This window comes from Gobio gobio, assembly GCF_949357685.1.
Source record: "Gobio gobio genome assembly, chromosome: 13".
Classification (NCBI taxonomy): domain Eukaryota; kingdom Metazoa; phylum Chordata; class Actinopteri; order Cypriniformes; family Gobionidae; genus Gobio; species Gobio gobio.
The window spans coordinates 5,239,219-5,257,951 of record NC_137106.1 but is presented as its reverse complement, the minus strand read 5'-3'; the positions used below and the strand labels follow the sequence as shown (position 1 = coordinate 5,257,951).

The 18,733-nt window shown below is 42.7% G+C and overlaps 1 protein-coding gene across 1 annotated transcript; it reads left to right on the top strand.

Annotated features, from left to right (window-relative positions):
• Window positions 1–7,726: 7,726 nt before the first annotated feature.
• LOC307135996 (zona pellucida sperm-binding protein 3-like) lies at window positions 7,727–9,361 on the top strand. Its single transcript, XM_079832741.1, has 4 exons — window positions 7,727–8,242; window positions 8,316–8,419; window positions 8,492–9,036; window positions 9,108–9,361. The coding sequence occupies exons 1-3, from the start codon at window positions 8,124–8,126 to the stop codon at window positions 8,671–8,673; spliced, it is 405 nt and encodes a 134-aa protein (XP_079688867.1). The 5' UTR covers window positions 7,727–8,123; the 3' UTR covers window positions 8,674–9,036; window positions 9,108–9,361.
• The last annotated feature ends 9,372 nt before the right edge of the window (window positions 9,362–18,733 follow it).

The following is an 18,733-nucleotide window of genomic DNA, read 5'->3' as shown; positions in this document are numbered from 1 at the left end:
TACTGGAAGCAATTTTGCAATAATATAGGGAGAGAAACGCATATTAGTCAAGTATGGGACATGATAAGAAGGATGGGAGGAATTAGGAGGGAGTATACATTGCCAGCTATTAAATATAATAACAAAATTATGATAACAAATAAAGATAAAGCGGAGGCTCTGGCAAAAACATTTGTAAAAGTTCATAGTTCTACAAATCTGACACCTGATGCAATGAAAGGTAGAGATGAAGTAATGAGAGAGCACTCTAACATCATAATGGAAAAGGAAGATTTTAATGGAACAGTAAATGATTTTTATTCTTTTTTTGAGCTGAAAAGAGCTTTGGTAGGAGCCAGAGAAACATCTCCTGGTAAGGATGAAATATGTTATAAAATGGTTGAAAACTTAAATCCTCAAGCGCAGTTGGTGATCCTGCAGCTATATAATAAGGTATGGGAGTTAGGGGTATTGCCGTCAGCATGGAAACACTCTGTTGTTATCCCAATTGGGAAACCAGGTAAAGATAAAGGTGAAACAACTAGTTATAGACCTATCGCACTAACATCTAATTTATGTAAAATAATGGAACGTATGGTCACTGACAGGTTAACTTACATATTAGAAAGTAGGAATTTGCTAATACCACAACAAAGTGGTTTCCGTAGAGGGAGGTCAACTATGGATCCGGTGATATGCTTGGAGGATGAAATCAGGAAGGCTCAGACTAAAAAGGAACTGGTAGCTGCTGTCTTCTTTGATGTGGAGAAGGCCTATGATATGTTGTGGAAAGAGGGTCTTCTGATTAAATTAGAATCCATGGGAATTGGGGGAAGAATGTTCAACTGGATTATGAATTTTCTGAAGGACAGGACTATAGAGGTAAGAGTTGGAGTATCTTACTCTAAAGTTTACTCTATAGAAAATGGGGTACCACAAGGAAGTGTATGTAGTCCTATTTTGTTTAATATCATGATTAATGAGGTTTTTTCAGAGGTTGATACTAGACTTGGGAGGTCTTTATATGCAGATGATGGGGCAATATGGGTAAGGGGTCGTAATGCAGCATTTGTTGGAAAAAAGCTACAGACAGCAGTCAACATTGTTGAGAATTGGGGAAATAGGTGGGGTTTTCGGTTTTCTGTGGACAAGACACAGGTTATTTGTTTTTCTAAGAAGTGTAATAATCCTGCAATACAAATTACTCTTTATGGGCAATCAATCAAGCAGGTTCAAAGTATAAGGTTTTTAGGTGTGTGGATGGACCATAAGTTGACATTTGGAGATCATATACAGAAAAATGTTACCAAGTGTAAGAAGGCAGTCAATGTTATGAGATGCCTGGTAGGAAGTGGTTGGGGTGCCAGTATGAACTCTCTTAAACATATTTATATTGCGTTAATTAGATCAACATTGGATTATGCATGCATTGCATTTAGTTCAGCTGCAAAATCTCATTTGCAAAGGCTTGACTTAATCCAAACACAAGCCCTCCGCCTATGTAGTGGTGCAATCAAGACTTCTTCAATCCCAGCTCTACAGGTGGAGGTTGGGGAGATGCCTTTATCTCTGAGACGTCTTCAGCTTGCCATGGTATATTGGGTAAACTTACAGGGGCATAAGCAGGGTCATCCAACTAAACCAGTGTTAAATTCATGTTGGGAGCATGGAAGAAAGCAATTTAATAGTTTTGGATGGGTGGGAAACGGACAAGCCGAGAAACTGGGACTAGTTAAATTAACTAACAGCTGTGCAGTGGCGTTACCTACTATTCCCCCTTGGATGTTTCCATTACCAGTTGTGGACCTTGAAATCGCAAATACATTAAAACAATGCAAGGAATATGGTGGGATGAACGATCTGGTAAAGCAATATCTAGCTCTCAATTATAATAATAGTATTCAAATATTTACAGATGGCTCAAAAGACCCAAATACAGGAAAGACGGGAGCTGCAGTATATATACCACACTTTCAGAAATCCATACTTAAAAGAACTTCAGATCATTTAGCAGTTTACACTGTGGAACTTTTAGCTATTTTACTAGCACTCACGTGGATAGAGGAGGTTGGACCTAATAAATATATTATCTGCTCAGACTCAATGGCATCATTAATAAGTATTGCAAACTGCAAATCTGTCTGTAGGCCTGACTTGATTTATGAAATCTTTCATAGTCTATATAGATTACAAAATCTTAATATTGTAGTGAGTTTTATGTGGGTCCCATCTCACGTTGAAATAGAGGGTAATGAAGCAGTTGATTGTTTGGCTAAAAAGACTCTTGAGTCAGATCTGCAATGGATAGTTCCATTGAGTAAAATGGAAGTGAAAAGTGTCATTAAATCAGGAATCAATGGGTTATGGCAAGAACAATGGGATAAGGAGATCAAAGGTCGTTTTTTATATAAAGTACAGAAACAAGTGACAACAAGGAGACAGGGTGGTTGGAATCGAAGGGGAGAAACAGTGATCACAAGGTTAAGAATTGGACATACAGGTCTCAATCATAATCTCAGTCGTTTAGGGAAACACGCAACGGGACTATGCATTAACTGTGACAAGAGAGAAACTGTAGAACATGTATTACTAGAGTGTGAAGCATACAACATGGAAAGAACTATACTATTAGAACAAGTCAAAGAATTAGGTTATACACAATTATCAGTAGAGGGTTTACTTTCTTTTTCTACATCAAAACCATCAGTATGGCCAGTTCTCATTAGGTACTTAAAAGAAACAGGTTTATTTGATAGAATTTAAAAACAACACTACAATTTTTTTTTTTTTATTTTTTTTTTTTTATTAGCATATAAATCCGCATTGAAGCTCCACACCCCAAGCAGTTGGTGGCGGTAATGCACCAAATTGGTATGCCAACCGCCAATAACTTTAAAGAAGAAGAAGAAGAAGATCTCAACAGTGTGACTAGCTGTTGAACAATGGCAGGAAGCTGGTGTGCTGTTCAATCGCTGGCACTTTGTGTGTGGTTTTGTGCTTTTTGTCATGCTGTTCCACAGTGGAGTAATCTGCCCCAGTTTCCTCTGAAGGTTCAACAGCTAGCTAGTCAACAGTTTCCTCTGAAGGTTCAACAACAAGCTAGTCAACAGTTTCCTCAGAAGGTTCAACAACATGCTAGTCAACAGTTTCCTCAGAAGGTTCAACAACAAGCTAGTCAACAGTTTCCTCTGAAGGTTCAACAACAAGCTAGTCAACAGTTTCCTCAGAAGGTTCAACAACAAGCTAGTCAACAGTTTCCTCTGAAGGTTCAACAACAAGCTAGTCAACAGTTTCCTCAGAAGGTTCAACAACATGCTAGTCAACAGTTTCCTCAGAAGGTTCAACAACATGCTAGTCAACAGTTTCCTCAGAAGGTTCAACAACAAGCTAGTCAACAGTTTCCTCTGAAGGTTCAACAACAAGCTAGTCAACAGTATCCTCAGCAGGTTCAACAACAAGCTAGTCAACAGTATCCTCAGCAGGTTCAACAACAAGCTAGTCAACAGTTCCCTCAGCAGGTTCAACAACAAGCTAGTCAACAGTTCCCTCAGCAGGTTCAACAACAAGCTAGTCAACAGTTTCCTCAGCAGGTTCAACAACAAGCTAGTCAACAGTTTCCTCAGCAGGTTCGACAACAAGCTAGTCAACAGTTTCCTCAGCAGGTTCAACAACAAGCTAGTCAACAGTTTCATCAGCAGGTTCAGTCTAAGCAGCCAGTGGCGCAGGCAGAGCCCCTTGACAAATGTGCTGTAGCTGATTATGAGCAGATCCAATGTGGCCCACCTGGTATCAGTGGTGCTGAGTGTGACGCTATCAACTGCTGCTTTAACGGACAGCAGTGTTTCTATGGGAAGGCAGGTAAGAGTGAGTCAATGCAAAGGTGTTCATGTTAAACCACTCCTCAGTAATAACCTGCTCTTGTACCTTGTTCCAGTGACTGTCCAGTGTATAAGAGATGGTCAGTTTGTGGTAGTGGTGGCAAGAGATGTTACACTACCTCGCTTGAGCCTGGATTCAGTCCGTCTCCTGGGTGGAAACGACCCACCTTGCAGTCCTGTGGGATCCACACCTTCCTTTGCTATATACCAGTTCCCTGTCACTGCATGTGGCACAAGCATGATGGTGAGTAGCTGCTTGTGGTTCTGTTCTGCATGGCTTAGAATGGCCTGGATGCCAACAGTTACTATTTGCAGGAGGACGGTGGATATGTGGTGTATGAAAACCGAATGACCTCCTCGTATGAAGTGGGTGTCGGACCACTTGGTTCCATCACAAGGGACAGCCATTTTGAGTAGGGATTTTATTTTATTTAGAAAAAAAAATATGAATCCTTGACAAAGGCTACAAGCTCACTATTTGTTGTCTAGGCTTCTCTTCCAGTGTAGGTACTCTGCTACTTCTGTGGAAGCTCTGGTTGTGGAGGTCAACACTGTTCCTGCACCTCCACCAGTAGCGGCTTCTGGACCCCTCAGGGTGGAGCTTAGACTGGCAAATGGTCAATGTGTCACCAAAGGCTGTGCAGAAGGTAAGTGTCTGTCCAAGTATGCATAAGTATTTTCTAAAACTCCAGGTTGCAGCAGTTTCTGGTTAAACGCTGGTTTTCTTCCTCAGGGGATGAGGCATACACGTCCTACTACGGTGATGCTGATTATCCCGTCACAAAAGTCCTGCGGGAGCCTGTGTATGTTGAGGTGCGCATTTTGGAGAGGACCGACCCCAACATTGTCCTAATGCTGGGACGTTGCTGGGCGACATCAACCCCCAGTCCACTCAGTCTACCCCAGTGGGACCTTCTGGTCGATGGGTGAGTAAGGCCAGTCTTTATCCATCTAGTGTGCTGTAAGGCACTTCTGACTGCCTCTTTACCTTTCAGATGCCCTTACCAGGATGACCGTTACCTGACCTCATTGGTTCCGGTGGCTGGATCTTCTGGTCTTCAGTTCCCAACCCACTACAAGCGCTTTGTTGTGAAGATGTTCACATTTGTGGATCCAGCATCACTGGCTCCTCTACAGGAAACCGTATGCTCTGCAGCCTTGCCTGAATCCTTAATATTAGGTGTTTTTCTTTCTGTGGCTTATCCCTTTCCCCCCTCTGTTAGATCTTCATCCACTGTAGTACAGCAGTGTGCCATCCCTCTTCTGGCTCCTGTGAGCAAAGCTGCACTAGGAAAAGTGAGTGCTTGTTGTAAACTGACTTCAGGAACCATGAGAATTTGGTTTTTAAATGCCTCACGATTCTACCATTTCTTTTCCAGGAAGAGATGCTAACGTCAAGACCATCTCTAGTGGGCAAACTGTGGTGTCTAGTGGAGAAGTTAACCTGGTCATGTGACTTTAGTAGTTTTAATAAACTTCTCAACTCAACTGTCTCTTTGGTATTGATCTTTCATGACTGTTCTCAGTTTGATTTATTGGGCTACACTACTAAACCAGAGTTCCCTTTTTTGCTTCAAGGTTATGCTTGACTTGAACTAAACAAGCCAAGTTCCAGTTGCTAACCTGGGTCCCTGTTCTTAATGGAATCTGTTTTGGTCTCTACTTGTGGCTTTATGGCTGGACTAACATAACTGCTTGTACTGATATTCAAGCATGCCAAGTCCCTCTGTTTTTTGCTAATGCTATTTGAAAGCCCCCCGAAGTCATGCAAGTACAGCATTGCATCTGCAATGAAATCAGTATCAACCTGCATTGTCCTTTTTAATCCCAAACTGTGACCAGCCTTTTTTCTTTAGGCTAGCCCCAATGTTTATTGAAAAGTAGACTGGTGCTTTAATAAAAGCTGGTTTAGTCCCTTAACTGGTGTATCACACCTGAGTTGCTGTCTGAGGGCCTGTTTACACCTGGTACTAAAGCGTTTATCAGTCCAATCACAAGTGGACTATGCTAAATACAGGTGTAAATGCGGTCTAAAATGTTTTAAACTTTTTTGACTTTTAACCTTCACTCATGAAAGGGGTCTTTATAAACCGTTTCCAGAGTGTGACATTAACTGGTCTAAACCATGTCGCTTCTGTAGATTTGGACAATAAGCTACTTTGTTTAACTGTCTGTGCTTGTTGTTGCACCATTAAAAACAGAACGTGGAAGGCAATTTGACTAGTATCCATGCTGTCAAGGAAATGCATCTCATTTGAATTCTATTTAACTGGTTTGAAGAGCTAACTGTTGGTGTATTAGGTTTGTGAAATACACATTTCAAAATGGGGTCTACTATTATATTTGTCCATTTTAGTGTCCCATCATTAACTTAAGTCTTAGTCCTGTTAACTCTTCTTGCTCTTTGTGTCACACATTTTTCCTAGAGACATTTTGGCGGAAAATTTGAGAAAACGTAGGTCTGTGGCCAGTTGCATAAACTGCTGATGTTAAAGAATAAGAAGCTGAGGGCAAGTGGACAAAAATGAATGACTGTTTCAATTCACTTTTTCATGCCCTTCCCTCACTATCTTCCCTCTGTGTCGTTGATTTTGTACCAGGAGATTTTTTGTAGGTATTGGGCTGTGTACCGAATTTCATACCTGTACGTGAAACGTAGCGGGAGGGGCACTTCGTTGAAATGTTGTAGGTGGCGCTATCGAGCCATTTTGCCATGCCTAATTCTGAAACTCATATGTAGATGTCTTCAGGCCAGGACTCTTATCAAACATCTGAAGTTTGGGGCAGATCGGACATTGTATGCCCGACTTACAACAGCTTCCTGTGTCATGGCGAACCATCGAACTTTGTGAGGCCGCCACTGACACGACCTTCAGGGAAAACATCACCAAGGCCTTTAGATTAGACTGTGCAAATATGACGTTGATCTGATTAAATCTCTAGGAGAATCTCTGCAGAGAATCCAGTAGATGGCGATGACACTTTGCAAAGAAACACTACGTGCCTATAGACTAAACACGCAATATGCATGCGCATGATGTCACAGTTTTCACAAATTCATGTTTTTGTAGTTTACATGGAGACAATAATGGTCTCATTTTCAAAAACTTTGAAACCCTGTTTTTAAAAGTTTGCATTTTTAAGGCCCACAAAGCACTGTTGTTGTGTAAATGAACACAATGCATTTAAAGTTTCATTTGAAAATGGTGTCATGTAAATGTCCCCCTCGATTTGTCAGATAAGAGAGACATACAAATTGTGCAGATCCCTGTGGGTCCCAGAGATGCATATAAACTCTACAGGTCCAGAGGAGAATCAAAGGCAATCAATTCAACTAAAAGGGGATGAGCCACCTTCATTCAAAGCTGTACAAAATGGCAAAGCCAAGCACTGGTGTGTGTTGTGGCATTTGTGTCCAAGTTTGCTAGGATGGGGCTTCTGAGAGGTGTGTTAGTGGTGGTTGTGATGGTTGTGTTTGATCTGCCTGATGCATGGGGAAGTTTGATGCACAGTCAAAGTCCAAGAAGCACGGGGCAAAAATCAGATCCAGATTTCAGAAGTCCTGCCTTTTCTGCTCCAGAGCTCTGGAATCCTTTGCAAGTGGCTTCTCCATTTCAGAGTCCTTTGGGTCCTGCCTCCAGAGGCCTTGCACAGGAGCCTTTTGGCCTTCAGGAGAAGCAGCTGTTGCAGGGTCCAGTGAAGCCTTTGGATTGGAGGTATCCCGTCGTTCCCGAGGTGCAGAGCGAGTTGGCGGTGGACTTCCAGTTGAGGCAACCCGTGACTCCCAGCAGCGTAGCGGTTCAATGCGGAGAGAACCGGGTTCTTGTAGAAGTCCAGCAGGACTTGTTTAGCAATGGTCAGTTGATCCAGCCAACTGGTCTGTCTTTAGGTGGATGTCCTGTTGCTGGTCAGGACTCTGAGTCTAGGGTGCTCCTCTTTGAGTATGAATTACAGGACTGCAACAGCGTGCAGATGGTAAGAACTCCTAAATCTTAATCGGTTGTTTGTTCAAATTGAGGATATCCAAAGTCCTCTTCAAGGACCGTCAGTTCACACTGCTGTTGTATGTTGTATTTGCAATGCCAGGGCAGCTGGCATATGCATTGGTATGAACGGGCCTTAAGAAATGTTTGTTTTAAGCTCTGCAGTTGTTTTCTCCTGCTTGAAGTGTTTGTCCACTGTATTGCACAATGCACTTTCTCTCATTCATAATAATGATTACACCTTCATGAGGAACTGTCTTGTTTTAACTACAATCTCTTACAGATGAATGAGGATGAGCTTGTCTACACCTTCTCTCTTACCTACACCCCTGAGGCTCTTGCAGGTACTCCGATTACCCGGGCCGATGGTGCAATTGTTGGCGTTCAATGCCACTATCAAAGGTAAGTGGCCTCTGTGACTTTCACTGCTTGTGCAACTGGGAGACCATTTAATGGGTACTTTCATGAACCACAGGCTACACAATGTAAGCAGTGATGCCTTGAGGCCAACATGGGTCCCTTATGCCTCAACCAAGGTTGGTGAAGAAGTCTTGATGTTCTCCCTGAAGCTCATGCTGGGTAAGTGCACTTTCTTTGGACCTTCGACCTTGCAAATGTGGCTCTTCCTAGGGTGTTCCTTCTCTTTTGTAGACGATTGGTCCTACCAGAGGCCTTCATACTCCTATTTCCTGGGTGGCGTTATTAACATCGAGGCATCTGTGAAGCAGTACAATCATGTGCCTCTGCGTGTGTTTGTGGACAGCTGTGTGGCCACTCAAGTGCCTGACGTGAACTCCCTTCCGAGATATTCCTTCATTGAGAATCATGGGTAAGGTCATGGCTCTTGATGCTATAGGACTGTTTTGTTTGCTCTTTTTAAACCTTCATGAGTTGCTCTTTGTGGTGACTTTGTCGTCAGGTGCTTTGTGGATGCCAAGGCTACAGCTTCCAGCTCCCGCTTCATGCCTCGGTCCCAGGTTGACAAGATCCAGTTCCAGCTGGAGGCATTCATGTTCCAGGAGAGCACCAGTCCTTCTGTATGTACCACAAGAGTTAATTCGACTTCTCTTCCCATCTGCTTTGGTTTTCTGACTTGTCTGTCATCCCTTGTAGATCTACATAACATGTGTTCTGAAGGCAACTATTGCTTCTGCACCCAGTGACGCTCAGCGCAAATCCTGTTCCTTTGCCAATGGGTACGTTGCACTTATTCTTTTTTTTAAAAAGCTGACTTTGCTCATGTTGAAAGTGCTTTGTCTTGTTGCAGGTGGTTTGCTGCTGATGGAAATGACCAAGTTTGTGGTTGCTGTGACTCAACATGTGGTCCTGATGGTGGAATTGCTGCTTCTCCCTATGGAGGTCGGTAGCTCTTGCTTTAAGGTTGCTTTTGATGTTTTAAGTGCTCCTAACTTTGCTCTTTTTCTTCTCTCTAGGTGTTCAGTGGGAAGGCAAGGCCACACTTGGTCCTGTAATTGTTCAAGGGCAAAAGAAAGTTTCTCAATAAAACTGACATCAATCCTTGCTTGTATCTGACTTGTCACTTTGCTTTTGACCTGGAAAGAGTGCCTTATTCTGCAAATGTGGTGGAACTGACTGTACCTTCGCAAGTCCCATTTAGTCTGAAACCCTATGGCTGCATGCTATGTGACTTGCAGAGGTACAGAAGTTATTCTTTTTCTCCGTCTGGAATTTAAACGCGGGGCTAGTTGTAACAGGTTAACTTTCCACACATGCCGGGATGATGAAACCTAATGTATTTACTAGTTGCCATATCAACATTATTTAGAGAAACTGCACCAATTAATAATTCTTTGGACGCTCTCACTGAACATTTAACATAACAGACGTACATTTCTTAAGTTTATTGAAAATAAGACCAAGTTGAGAGTTCTTTTAATGCTGCTCTAACCAGCAGAAGACACTAGACGGGTTTAAATCCCAGTTGCACAGGTGGGGCATGTTGTAACTGTTACAATGTGCCCCTATTAGAACTATGCTATTCTATTGAGGAAAGAATGACAGTCAATGTTCAGAAGAAATTAGTATATTTTATTTGAAAGTTAATTTGTATTTTGTCTTGTTGTTTTATTTGATTGTATCTGATAACATCAAGCTGTCATGTTAATGTGCCCCACCTATGGGGCAGGTTGTCATATTTCACTTTCTTTCGGGGTACTGAGTTTTACACGATTCTTTTGTAGTGTGGTTTTTGGTGAAGTTTATTCAAATAAATATGGTCACCTGTGTAGCTACATTCTTCTCTCACTGCTGTTTCCTGATGGTTTATAGAACAATTTCTCCGAGTCGCCCTCTGTCGTTTCACAGAATAGTACAACGGCGAGTGCGTCAAGTATAAACGCCTCGTCCGTTTGGGGATTGACAAAGTGTGTGTGCGTGTTGGTTGAAAACCTTTGCTAGGGGAAAGAATTGTGTTTTGGTAGTTTTAGTGCATTTTGAATGTGAAATGATCTGCTGTGCCGAGCTGAAAGTTTGTTAGGAGAACTGTGTGAAGAGTTTTGAAAAAGTGACCTAAGTATTGAGAAATGGGTCCTAGCAATTGGATATAAAAAAAACACTGTAAATGGCAAGAGGCATCCTGCACAGGCAAAGCAACAAATTCATATTATTCAACATATCCTAGCTTTTTACAGAAAATATTCAGATGTAACCCCCTTTGTAATAATGAACATTTTCATAAGTAACTGATTACGGTTACATTTATTTTGTAATTAAAGTATATATGAGTAGACTGGTCCCCTCTGTCTAAGGAGTCGAAGGTCTGTCCACATAAACCTCTCTTGTCCACTTGTGGAACACTTCAAACTGGCGACAGGGATTGCCCCGAGGGGAAGTGCTTAGGGAGGTTTGTGAGTGTGTTGCTAAATTTGGAACTACAGACTACTCTTACTATTTCTGCCATATAAAGATATTGTAAAAGTAGTAATGCTAGTTAGCATTTCTGCATGTCTACAAGCAAAGCGGAATGCACCAAACATCTACCCAAAGTACTTTGGGCAAGCTCCAGTAGCAAACCTGAGCATGAACCTTTTTATTTGTCTTCAATATGACAAATCTGACTAATTGGAGTCAATATAGGCCTACATCACATGCGTATCATTTTGATGAGAATTTTCTGGTAGCATAAGCTCCCATTTGGGCAAGTCTGGAGAATCATGACTGTTCATGAAGAGGGAGGGATTATCGTTAATTAGCCAAAATCTGTAGAATACAAAAAGACCAAAGGGCATCATCTCAACAGTGTGACTAGCTGTTGAACAATGGCAGGAAGCTGGTGTGCTGTTCAATCGCTGGCACTTTGTGTGTGGTTTTGTGCTTTTTGTCATGCTGTTCCACAGTGGAGTAATCTGCCCCAGTTTCCTCTGAAGGTTCAACAGCTAGCTAGTCAACAGTTTCCTCTGAAGGTTCAACAACAAGCTAGTCAACAGTTTCCTCAGAAGGTTCAACGACATGCTAGTCAACAGTTTCCTCAGAAGGTTCAACAACAAGCTAGTCAACAGTTTCCTCTGAAGGTTCAACAGCTAGCTAGTCAACAGTTTCCTCTGAAGGTTCAACAACAAGCTAGTCAACAGTTTCCTCAGAAGGTTCAACAACATGCTAGTCAACAGTTTCCTCAGAAGGTTCAACAACAAGCTAGTCAACAGTTTCCTCTGAAGGTTCAACAACAAGCTAGTCAACAGTTTCCTCAGAAGGTTCAACAACAAGCTAGTCAACAGTTTCCTCTGAAGGTTCAACAACAAGCTAGTCAACAGTTTCCTCAGAAGGTTCAACAACATGCTAGTCAACAGTTTCCTCAGAAGGTTCAACAACATGCTAGTCAACAGTTTCCTCAGAAGGTTCAACAACAAGCTAGTCAACAGTTTCCTCTGAAGGTTCAACAACAAGCTAGTCAACAGTTTCCTCAGCAGGTTCGACAACAAGCTAGTCAACAGTTTCCTCAGCAGGTTCAACAACAAGCTAGTCAACAGTTTCATCAGCAGGTTCAGTCTAAGCAGCCAGTGGCGCAGGCAGAGCCCCTTGACAAATGTGCTGTAGCTGATTATGAGCAGATCCAATGTGGCCCACCTGGTATCAGTGGTGCTGAGTGTGACGCTATCAACTGCTGCTTTAACGGACAGCAGTGTTTCTATGGGAAGGCAGGTAAGAGTGAGTCAATGCAAAGGTGTTCATGTTAAACCACTCCTCAGTAATAACCTGCTCTTGTACCTTGTTCCAGTGACTGTCCAGTGTATAAGAGATGGTCAGTTTGTGGTAGTGGTGGCAAGAGATGTTACACTACCTCGCTTGAGCCTGGATTCAGTCCGTCTCCTGGGTGGAAACGACCCACCTTGCAGTCCTGTGGGATCCACACCTTCCTTTGCTATATACCAGTTCCCTGTCACTGCATGTGGCACAAGCATGATGGTGAGTAGCTGCTTGTGGTTCTGTTCTGCATGGCTTAGAATGGCCTGGATGCCAACAGTTACTATTTGCAGGAGGACGGTGGATATGTGGTGTATGAAAACCGAATGACCTCCTCGTATGAAGTGGGTGTCGGACCACTTGGTTCCATCACAAGGGACAGCCATTTTGAGTAGGCATTTTATTTTATTTAGAAAAAAAAATATGAATCCTTGACAAAGGCTACAAGCTCACTATTTGTTGTCTAGGCTTCTCTTCCAGTGTAGGTACTCTGCTACTTCTGTGGAAGCTCTGGTTGTGGAGGTCAACACTGTTCCTGCACCTCCACCAGTAGCGGCTTCTGGACCCCTCAGGGTGGAGCTTAGACTGGCAAATGGTCAATGTGTCACCAAAGGCTGTGCAGAAGGTAAGTGTCTGTCCAAGTATGCATAAGTATTTTCTAAAACTCCAGGTTGCAGCAGTTTCTGGTTAAACGCTGGTTTTCTTCCTCAGGGGATGAGGCATACACGTCCTACTACGGTGATGCTGATTATCCCGTCACAAAAGTCCTGCGGGAGCCTGTGTATGTTGAGGTGCGCATTTTGGAGAGGACCGACCCCAACATTGTCCTAATGCTGGGACGTTGCTGGGCGACATCAACCCCCAGTCCACTCAGTCTACCCCAGTGGGACCTTCTGGTCGATGGGTGAGTAAGGCCAGTCTTTATCCATCTAGTGTGCTGTAAGGCACTTCTGACTGCCTCTTTACCTTTCAGATGCCCTTACCAGGATGACCGTTACCTGACCTCATTGGTTCCGGTGGCTGGATCTTCTGGTCTTCAGTTCCCAACCCACTACAAGCGCTTTGTTGTGAAGATGTTCACATTTGTGGATCCAGCATCACTGGCTCCTCTACAGGAAACCGTATGCTCTGCAGCCTTGCCTGAATCCTTAATATTAGGTGTTTTTCTTTCTGTGGCTTATCCCTTTCCCCCCTCTGTTAGATCTTCATCCACTGTAGTACAGCAGTGTGCCATCCCTCTTCTGGCTCCTGTGAGCAAAGCTGCACTAGGAAAAGTGAGTGCTTGTTGTAAACTGACTTCAGGAACCATGAGAATTTGGTTTTTAAATGCCTCACGATTCTACCATTTCTTTTCCAGGAAGAGATGCTAACGTCAAGACCATCTCTAGTGGGCAAACTGTGGTGTCTAGTGGAGAAGTTAACCTGGTCATGTGACTTTAGTAGTTTTAATAAACTTCTCAACTCAACTGTCTCTTTGGTATTGATCTTTCATGACTGTTCTCAGTTTGATTTATTGGGCTACACTACTAAACCAGAGTTCCCTTTTTTGCTTCAAGGTTATGCTTGACTTGAACTAAACAAGCCAAGTTCCAGTTGCTAACCTGGGTCCCTGTTCTTAATGGAATCTGTTTTGGTCTCTACTTGTGGCTTTATGGCTGGACTAACATAACTGCTTGTACTGATATTCAAGCATGCCAAGTCCCTCTGTTTTTTGCTAATGCTATTTGAAAGCCCCCCGAAGTCATGCAAGTACAGCATTGCATCTGCAATGAAATCAGTATCAACCTGCATTGTCCTTTTTAATCCCAAACTGTGACCAGCCTTTTTTCTTTAGGCTAGCCCCAATGTTTATTGAAAAGTAGACTGGTGCTTTAATAAAAGCTGGTTTAGTCCCTTAACTGGTGTATCACACCTGAGTTGCTGTCTGAGGGCCTGTTTACACCTGGTACTAAAGCGTTTATCAGTCCAATCACAAGTGGACTATGCTAAATACAGGTGTAAATGCGGTCTAAAATGTTTTAAACTTTTTTGACTTTTAACCTTCACTCATGAAAGGGGTCTTTATAAACCGTTTCCAGAGTGTGACATTAACTGGTCTAAACCATGTCGCTTCTGTAGATTTGGACAATAAGCTACTTTGTTTAACTGTCTGTGCTTGTTGTTGCACCATTAAAAACAGAACGTGGAAGGCAATTTGACTAGTATCCATGCTGTCAAGGAAATGCATCCCATTTGAATTCTATTTAACTGGTTTGAAGAGCTAACTGTTGGTGTATTAGGTTTGTGAAATACACATTTCAAAATGGGGTCTACTATTATATTTGTCCATTTTAGTGTCCCATCATTAACTTAAGTCTTAGTCCTGTTAACTCTTCTTGCTCTTTGTGTCACACATTTTTCCTAGAGACATTTTGGCGGAAAATTTGAGAAAACGTAGGTCTGTGGCCAGTTGCATAAACTGCTGATGTTAAAGAATAAGAAGCTGAGGGCAAGTGGACAAAAATGAATGACTGTGTTTCAATTCACTTTTTCATGCCCTTCCCTCACTATCTTCCCTCTGTGTCGTTGATTTTGTACCAGGAGATTTTTTGTAGGTATTGGGCTGTGTACCGAATTTCATACCTGTACGTGAAACGTAGCGGGAGGGGCACTTCGTTGAAATGTTGTAGGTGGCGCTATCGAGCCATTTTGCCATGCCTAATTCTGAAACTCATATGTAGATGTCTTCAGGCCAGGACTCTTATCAAACATCTGAAGTTTGGGGCAGATCGGACATTGTATGCCCGACTTACAACAGCTTCCTGTGTCATGGCGAACCATCGAACTTTGTGAGGCCGCCACTGACACGACCTTCAGGGAAAACATCACCAAGGCCTTTAGATTAGACTGTGCAAATATGACGTTGATCTGATTAAATCTCTAGGAGAATCTCTGCAGAGAATCCAGTAGATGGCGATGACACTTTGCAAAGAAACACTACGTGCCTATAGACTAAACACGCAATATGCATGCGCATGATGTCACAGTTTTCACAAATTCATGTTTTTGTAGTTTACATGGAGACAATAATGGTCTCATTTTCAAAAACTTTGAAACCCTGTTTTTAAAAGTTTGCATTTTTAAGGCCCACAAAGCACTGTTGTTGTGTAAATGAACACAATGCATTTAAAGTTTCATTTGAAAATGGTGTCATGTAAATGTCCCCCTCGATTTGTCAGATAAGAGAGACATACAAATTGTGCAGATCCCTGTGGGTCCCAGAGATGCATATAAACTCTACAGGTCCAGAGGAGAATCAAAGGCAATCAATTCAACTAAAAGGGGATGAGCCACCTTCATTCAAAGCTGTACAAAATGGCAAAGCCAAGCACTGGTGTGTGTTGTGGCATTTGTGTCCAAGTTTGCTAGGATGGGGCTTCTGAGAGGTGTGTTAGTGGTGGTTGTGATGGTTGTGTTTGATCTGCCTGATGCATGGGGAAGTTTGATGCACAGTCAAAGTCCAAGAAGCACGGGGCAAAAATCAGATCCAGATTTCAGAAGTCCTGCCTTTTCTGCTCCAGAGCTCTGGAATCCTTTGCAAGTGGCTTCTCCATTTCAGAGTCCTTTGGGTCCTGCCTCCAGAGGCCTTGCACAGGAGCCTTTTGGCCTTCAGGAGAAGCAGCTGTTGCAGGGTCCAGTGAAGCCTTTGGATTGGAGGTATCCCGTCGTTCCCGAGGTGCAGAGCGAGTTGGCGGTGGACTTCCAGTTGAGGCAACCCGTGACTCCCAGCAGCGTAGCGGTTCAATGCGGAGAGAACCGGGTTCTTGTAGAAGTCCAGCAGGACTTGTTTAGCAATGGTCAGTTGATCCAGCCAACTGGTCTGTCTTTAGGTGGATGTCCTGTTGCTGGTCAGGACTCTGAGTCTAGGGTGCTCCTCTTTGAGTATGAATTACAGGACTGCAACAGCGTGCAGATGGTAAGAACTCCTAAATCTTAATCGGTTGTTTGTTCAAATTGAGGATATCCAAAGTCCTCTTCAAGGACCGTCAGTTCACACTGCTGTTGTATGTTGTATTTGCAATGCCAGGGCAGCTGGCATATGCATTGGTATGAACGGGCCTTAAGAAATGTTTGTTTTAAGCTCTGCAGTTGTTTTCTCCTGCTTGAAGTGTTTGTCCACTGTATTGCACAATGCACTTTCTCTCATTCATAATAATGATTACACATTTCATGAGGAACTGTCTTGTTTTAACTACAATCTCTTACAGATGAATGAGGATGAGCTTGTCTACACCTTCTCTCTTACCTACACCCCTGAGGCTCTTGCAGGTACTCCGATTACCCGGGCCGATGGTGCAATTGTTGGCGTTCAATGCCACTATCAAAGGTAAGTGGCCTCTGTGACTTTCACTGCTTGTGCAACTGGGAGACCATTTAATGGGTACTTTCATGAACCACAGGCTACACAATGTAAGCAGTGATGCCTTGAGGCCAACATGGGTCCCTTATGCCTCAACCAAGGTTGGTGAAGAAGTCTTGATGTTCTCCCTGAAGCTCATGCTGGGTAAGTGCACTTTCTTTGGACCTTCGACCTTGCAAATGTGGCTCTTCCTAGGGTGTTCCTTCTCTTTTGTAGACGATTGGTCCTACCAGAGGCCTTCATACTCCTATTTCCTGGGTGGCGTTATTAACATCGAGGCATCTGTGAAGCAGTACAATCATGTGCCTCTGCGTGTGTTTGTGGACAGCTGTGTGGCCACTCAAGTGCCTGACGTGAACTCCCTTCCGAGATATTCCTTCATTGAGAATCATGGGTAAGGTCATGGCTCTTGATGCTATAGGACTGTTTTGTTTGCTCTTTTTAAACCTTCATGAGTTGCTCTTTGTGGTGACTTTGTCGTCAGGTGCTTTGTGGATGCCAAGGCTACAGCTTCCAGCTCCCGCTTCATGCCTCGGTCCCAGGTTGACAAGATCCAGTTCCAGCTGGAGGCATTCATGTTCCAGGAGAGCACCAGTCCTTCTGTATGTACCACAAGAGTTAATTCGACTTCTCTTCCCATCTGCTTTGGTTTTCTGACTTGTCTGTCATCCCTTGTAGATCTACATAACATGTGTTCTGAAGGCAACTATTGCTTCTGCACCCAGTGACGCTCAGCGCAAATCCTGTTCCTTTGCCAATGGGTACGTTGCACTTATTCTTTTTTTTAAAAAGCTGACTTTGCTCATGTTGAAAGTGCTTTGTCTTGTTGCAGGTGGTTTGCTGCTGATGGAAATGACCAAGTTTGTGGTTGCTGTGACTCAACATGTGGTCCTGATGGTGGAATTGCTGCTTCTCCCTATGGAGGTCGGTAGCTCTTGCTTTAAGGTTGCTTTTGATGTTTTAAGTGCTCCTAACTTTGCTCTTTTTCTTCTCTCTAGGTGTTCAGTGGGAAGGCAAGGCCACACTTGGTCCTGTAATTGTTCAAGGGCAAAAGAAAGTTTCTCAATAAAACTGACATCAATCCTTGCTTGTATCTGACTTGTCACTTTGCTTTTGACCTGGAAAGAGTGCCTTATTCTGCAAATGTGGTGGAACTGACTGTACCTTCGCAAGTCCCATTTAGTCTGAAACCCTATGGCTGCATGCTATGTGACTTGCAGAGGTACAGAAGTTATTCTTTTTCTCCGTCTGGAATTTAAACGCGGGGCTAGTTGTAACAGGTTAACTTTCCACACATGCCGGGATGATGAAACCTAATGTATTTACTAGTTGCCATATCAACATTATTTAGAGAAACTGCACCAATTAATAATTCTTTGGACGCTCTCACTGAACATTTAACATAACAGACGTACATTTCTTAAGTTTATTGAAAATAAGACCAAGTTGAGAGTTCTTTTAATGCTGCTCTAACCAGCAGAAGACACTAGACGGGTTTAAATCCCAGTTGCACAGGTGGGGCATGTTGTAACTGTTACAATGTGCCCCTATTAGAACTATGCTATTCTATTGAGGAAAGAATGACAGTCAATGTTCAGAAGAAATTAGTATATTTTATTTGAAAGTTAATTTGTATTTTGTCTTGTTGTTTTATTTGATTGTATCTGATAACATCAAGCTGTCATGTTAATGTGCCCCACCTATGGGGCAGGTTGTCATATTTCACTTTCTTTCGGGGTAAATCGAAAGCATACACCGTATTCATGATTAGCAATCAAGGTTTACTGAGTTTTACACGATTCTTTTGTAGTGTGGTTTTTGGTGAAGTTTATTCAAATAAATATGGTCACCTGTGTAGCTACATTCTTCTCTCACTGCTGTTTCCTGATGGTTTATAGAACAATTTCTCCGAGTCGCCCTCTGTCGTTTCACAGAATAGTACAACGGCGAGTGCGTCAAGTATAAACGCCTCGTCCGTTTGGGGATTGACAAAGTGTGTGTGCGTGTTGGTTGAAAACCTTTGCTAGGGGAAAGAATTGTGTTTTGGTAGTTTTAGTGCATTTTGAATGTGAAATGATCTGCTGTGCCGAGCTGAAAGTTTGTTAGGAGAACTGTGTGAAGAGTTTTGAAAAAGTGACCTAAGTATTGAGAAATGGGTCCTAGCAATTGGATATAAAAAAAACACTGTAAATGGCAAGAGGCATCCTGCACAGGCAAAGCAACAAATTCATATTATTCAACATATCCTAGCTTTTTACAGAAAATATTCAGATGTAACCCCCTTTGTAATAATG

What these genes read in the sequence shown, in the direction of transcription:
- LOC307135996 (XM_079832741.1), top strand. Translation starts at nt 8,124, where the DNA reads ATGAATGAGGATGAGCTTGTCTACACCTTCTCTCTTACCTACACCCCT. An exon ending in GTTCAATGCCACTATCAAAG is followed by an intron (nt 8,243 to 8,315) that starts GTAAGTGGCCTC and finishes CATGAACCACAG; the next exon opens with GCTACACAATGTAAGCAGTG. An exon ending in CTCCCTGAAGCTCATGCTGG is followed by an intron (nt 8,420 to 8,491) that starts GTAAGTGCACTT and finishes TCTCTTTTGTAG; the next exon opens with ACGATTGGTCCTACCAGAGG.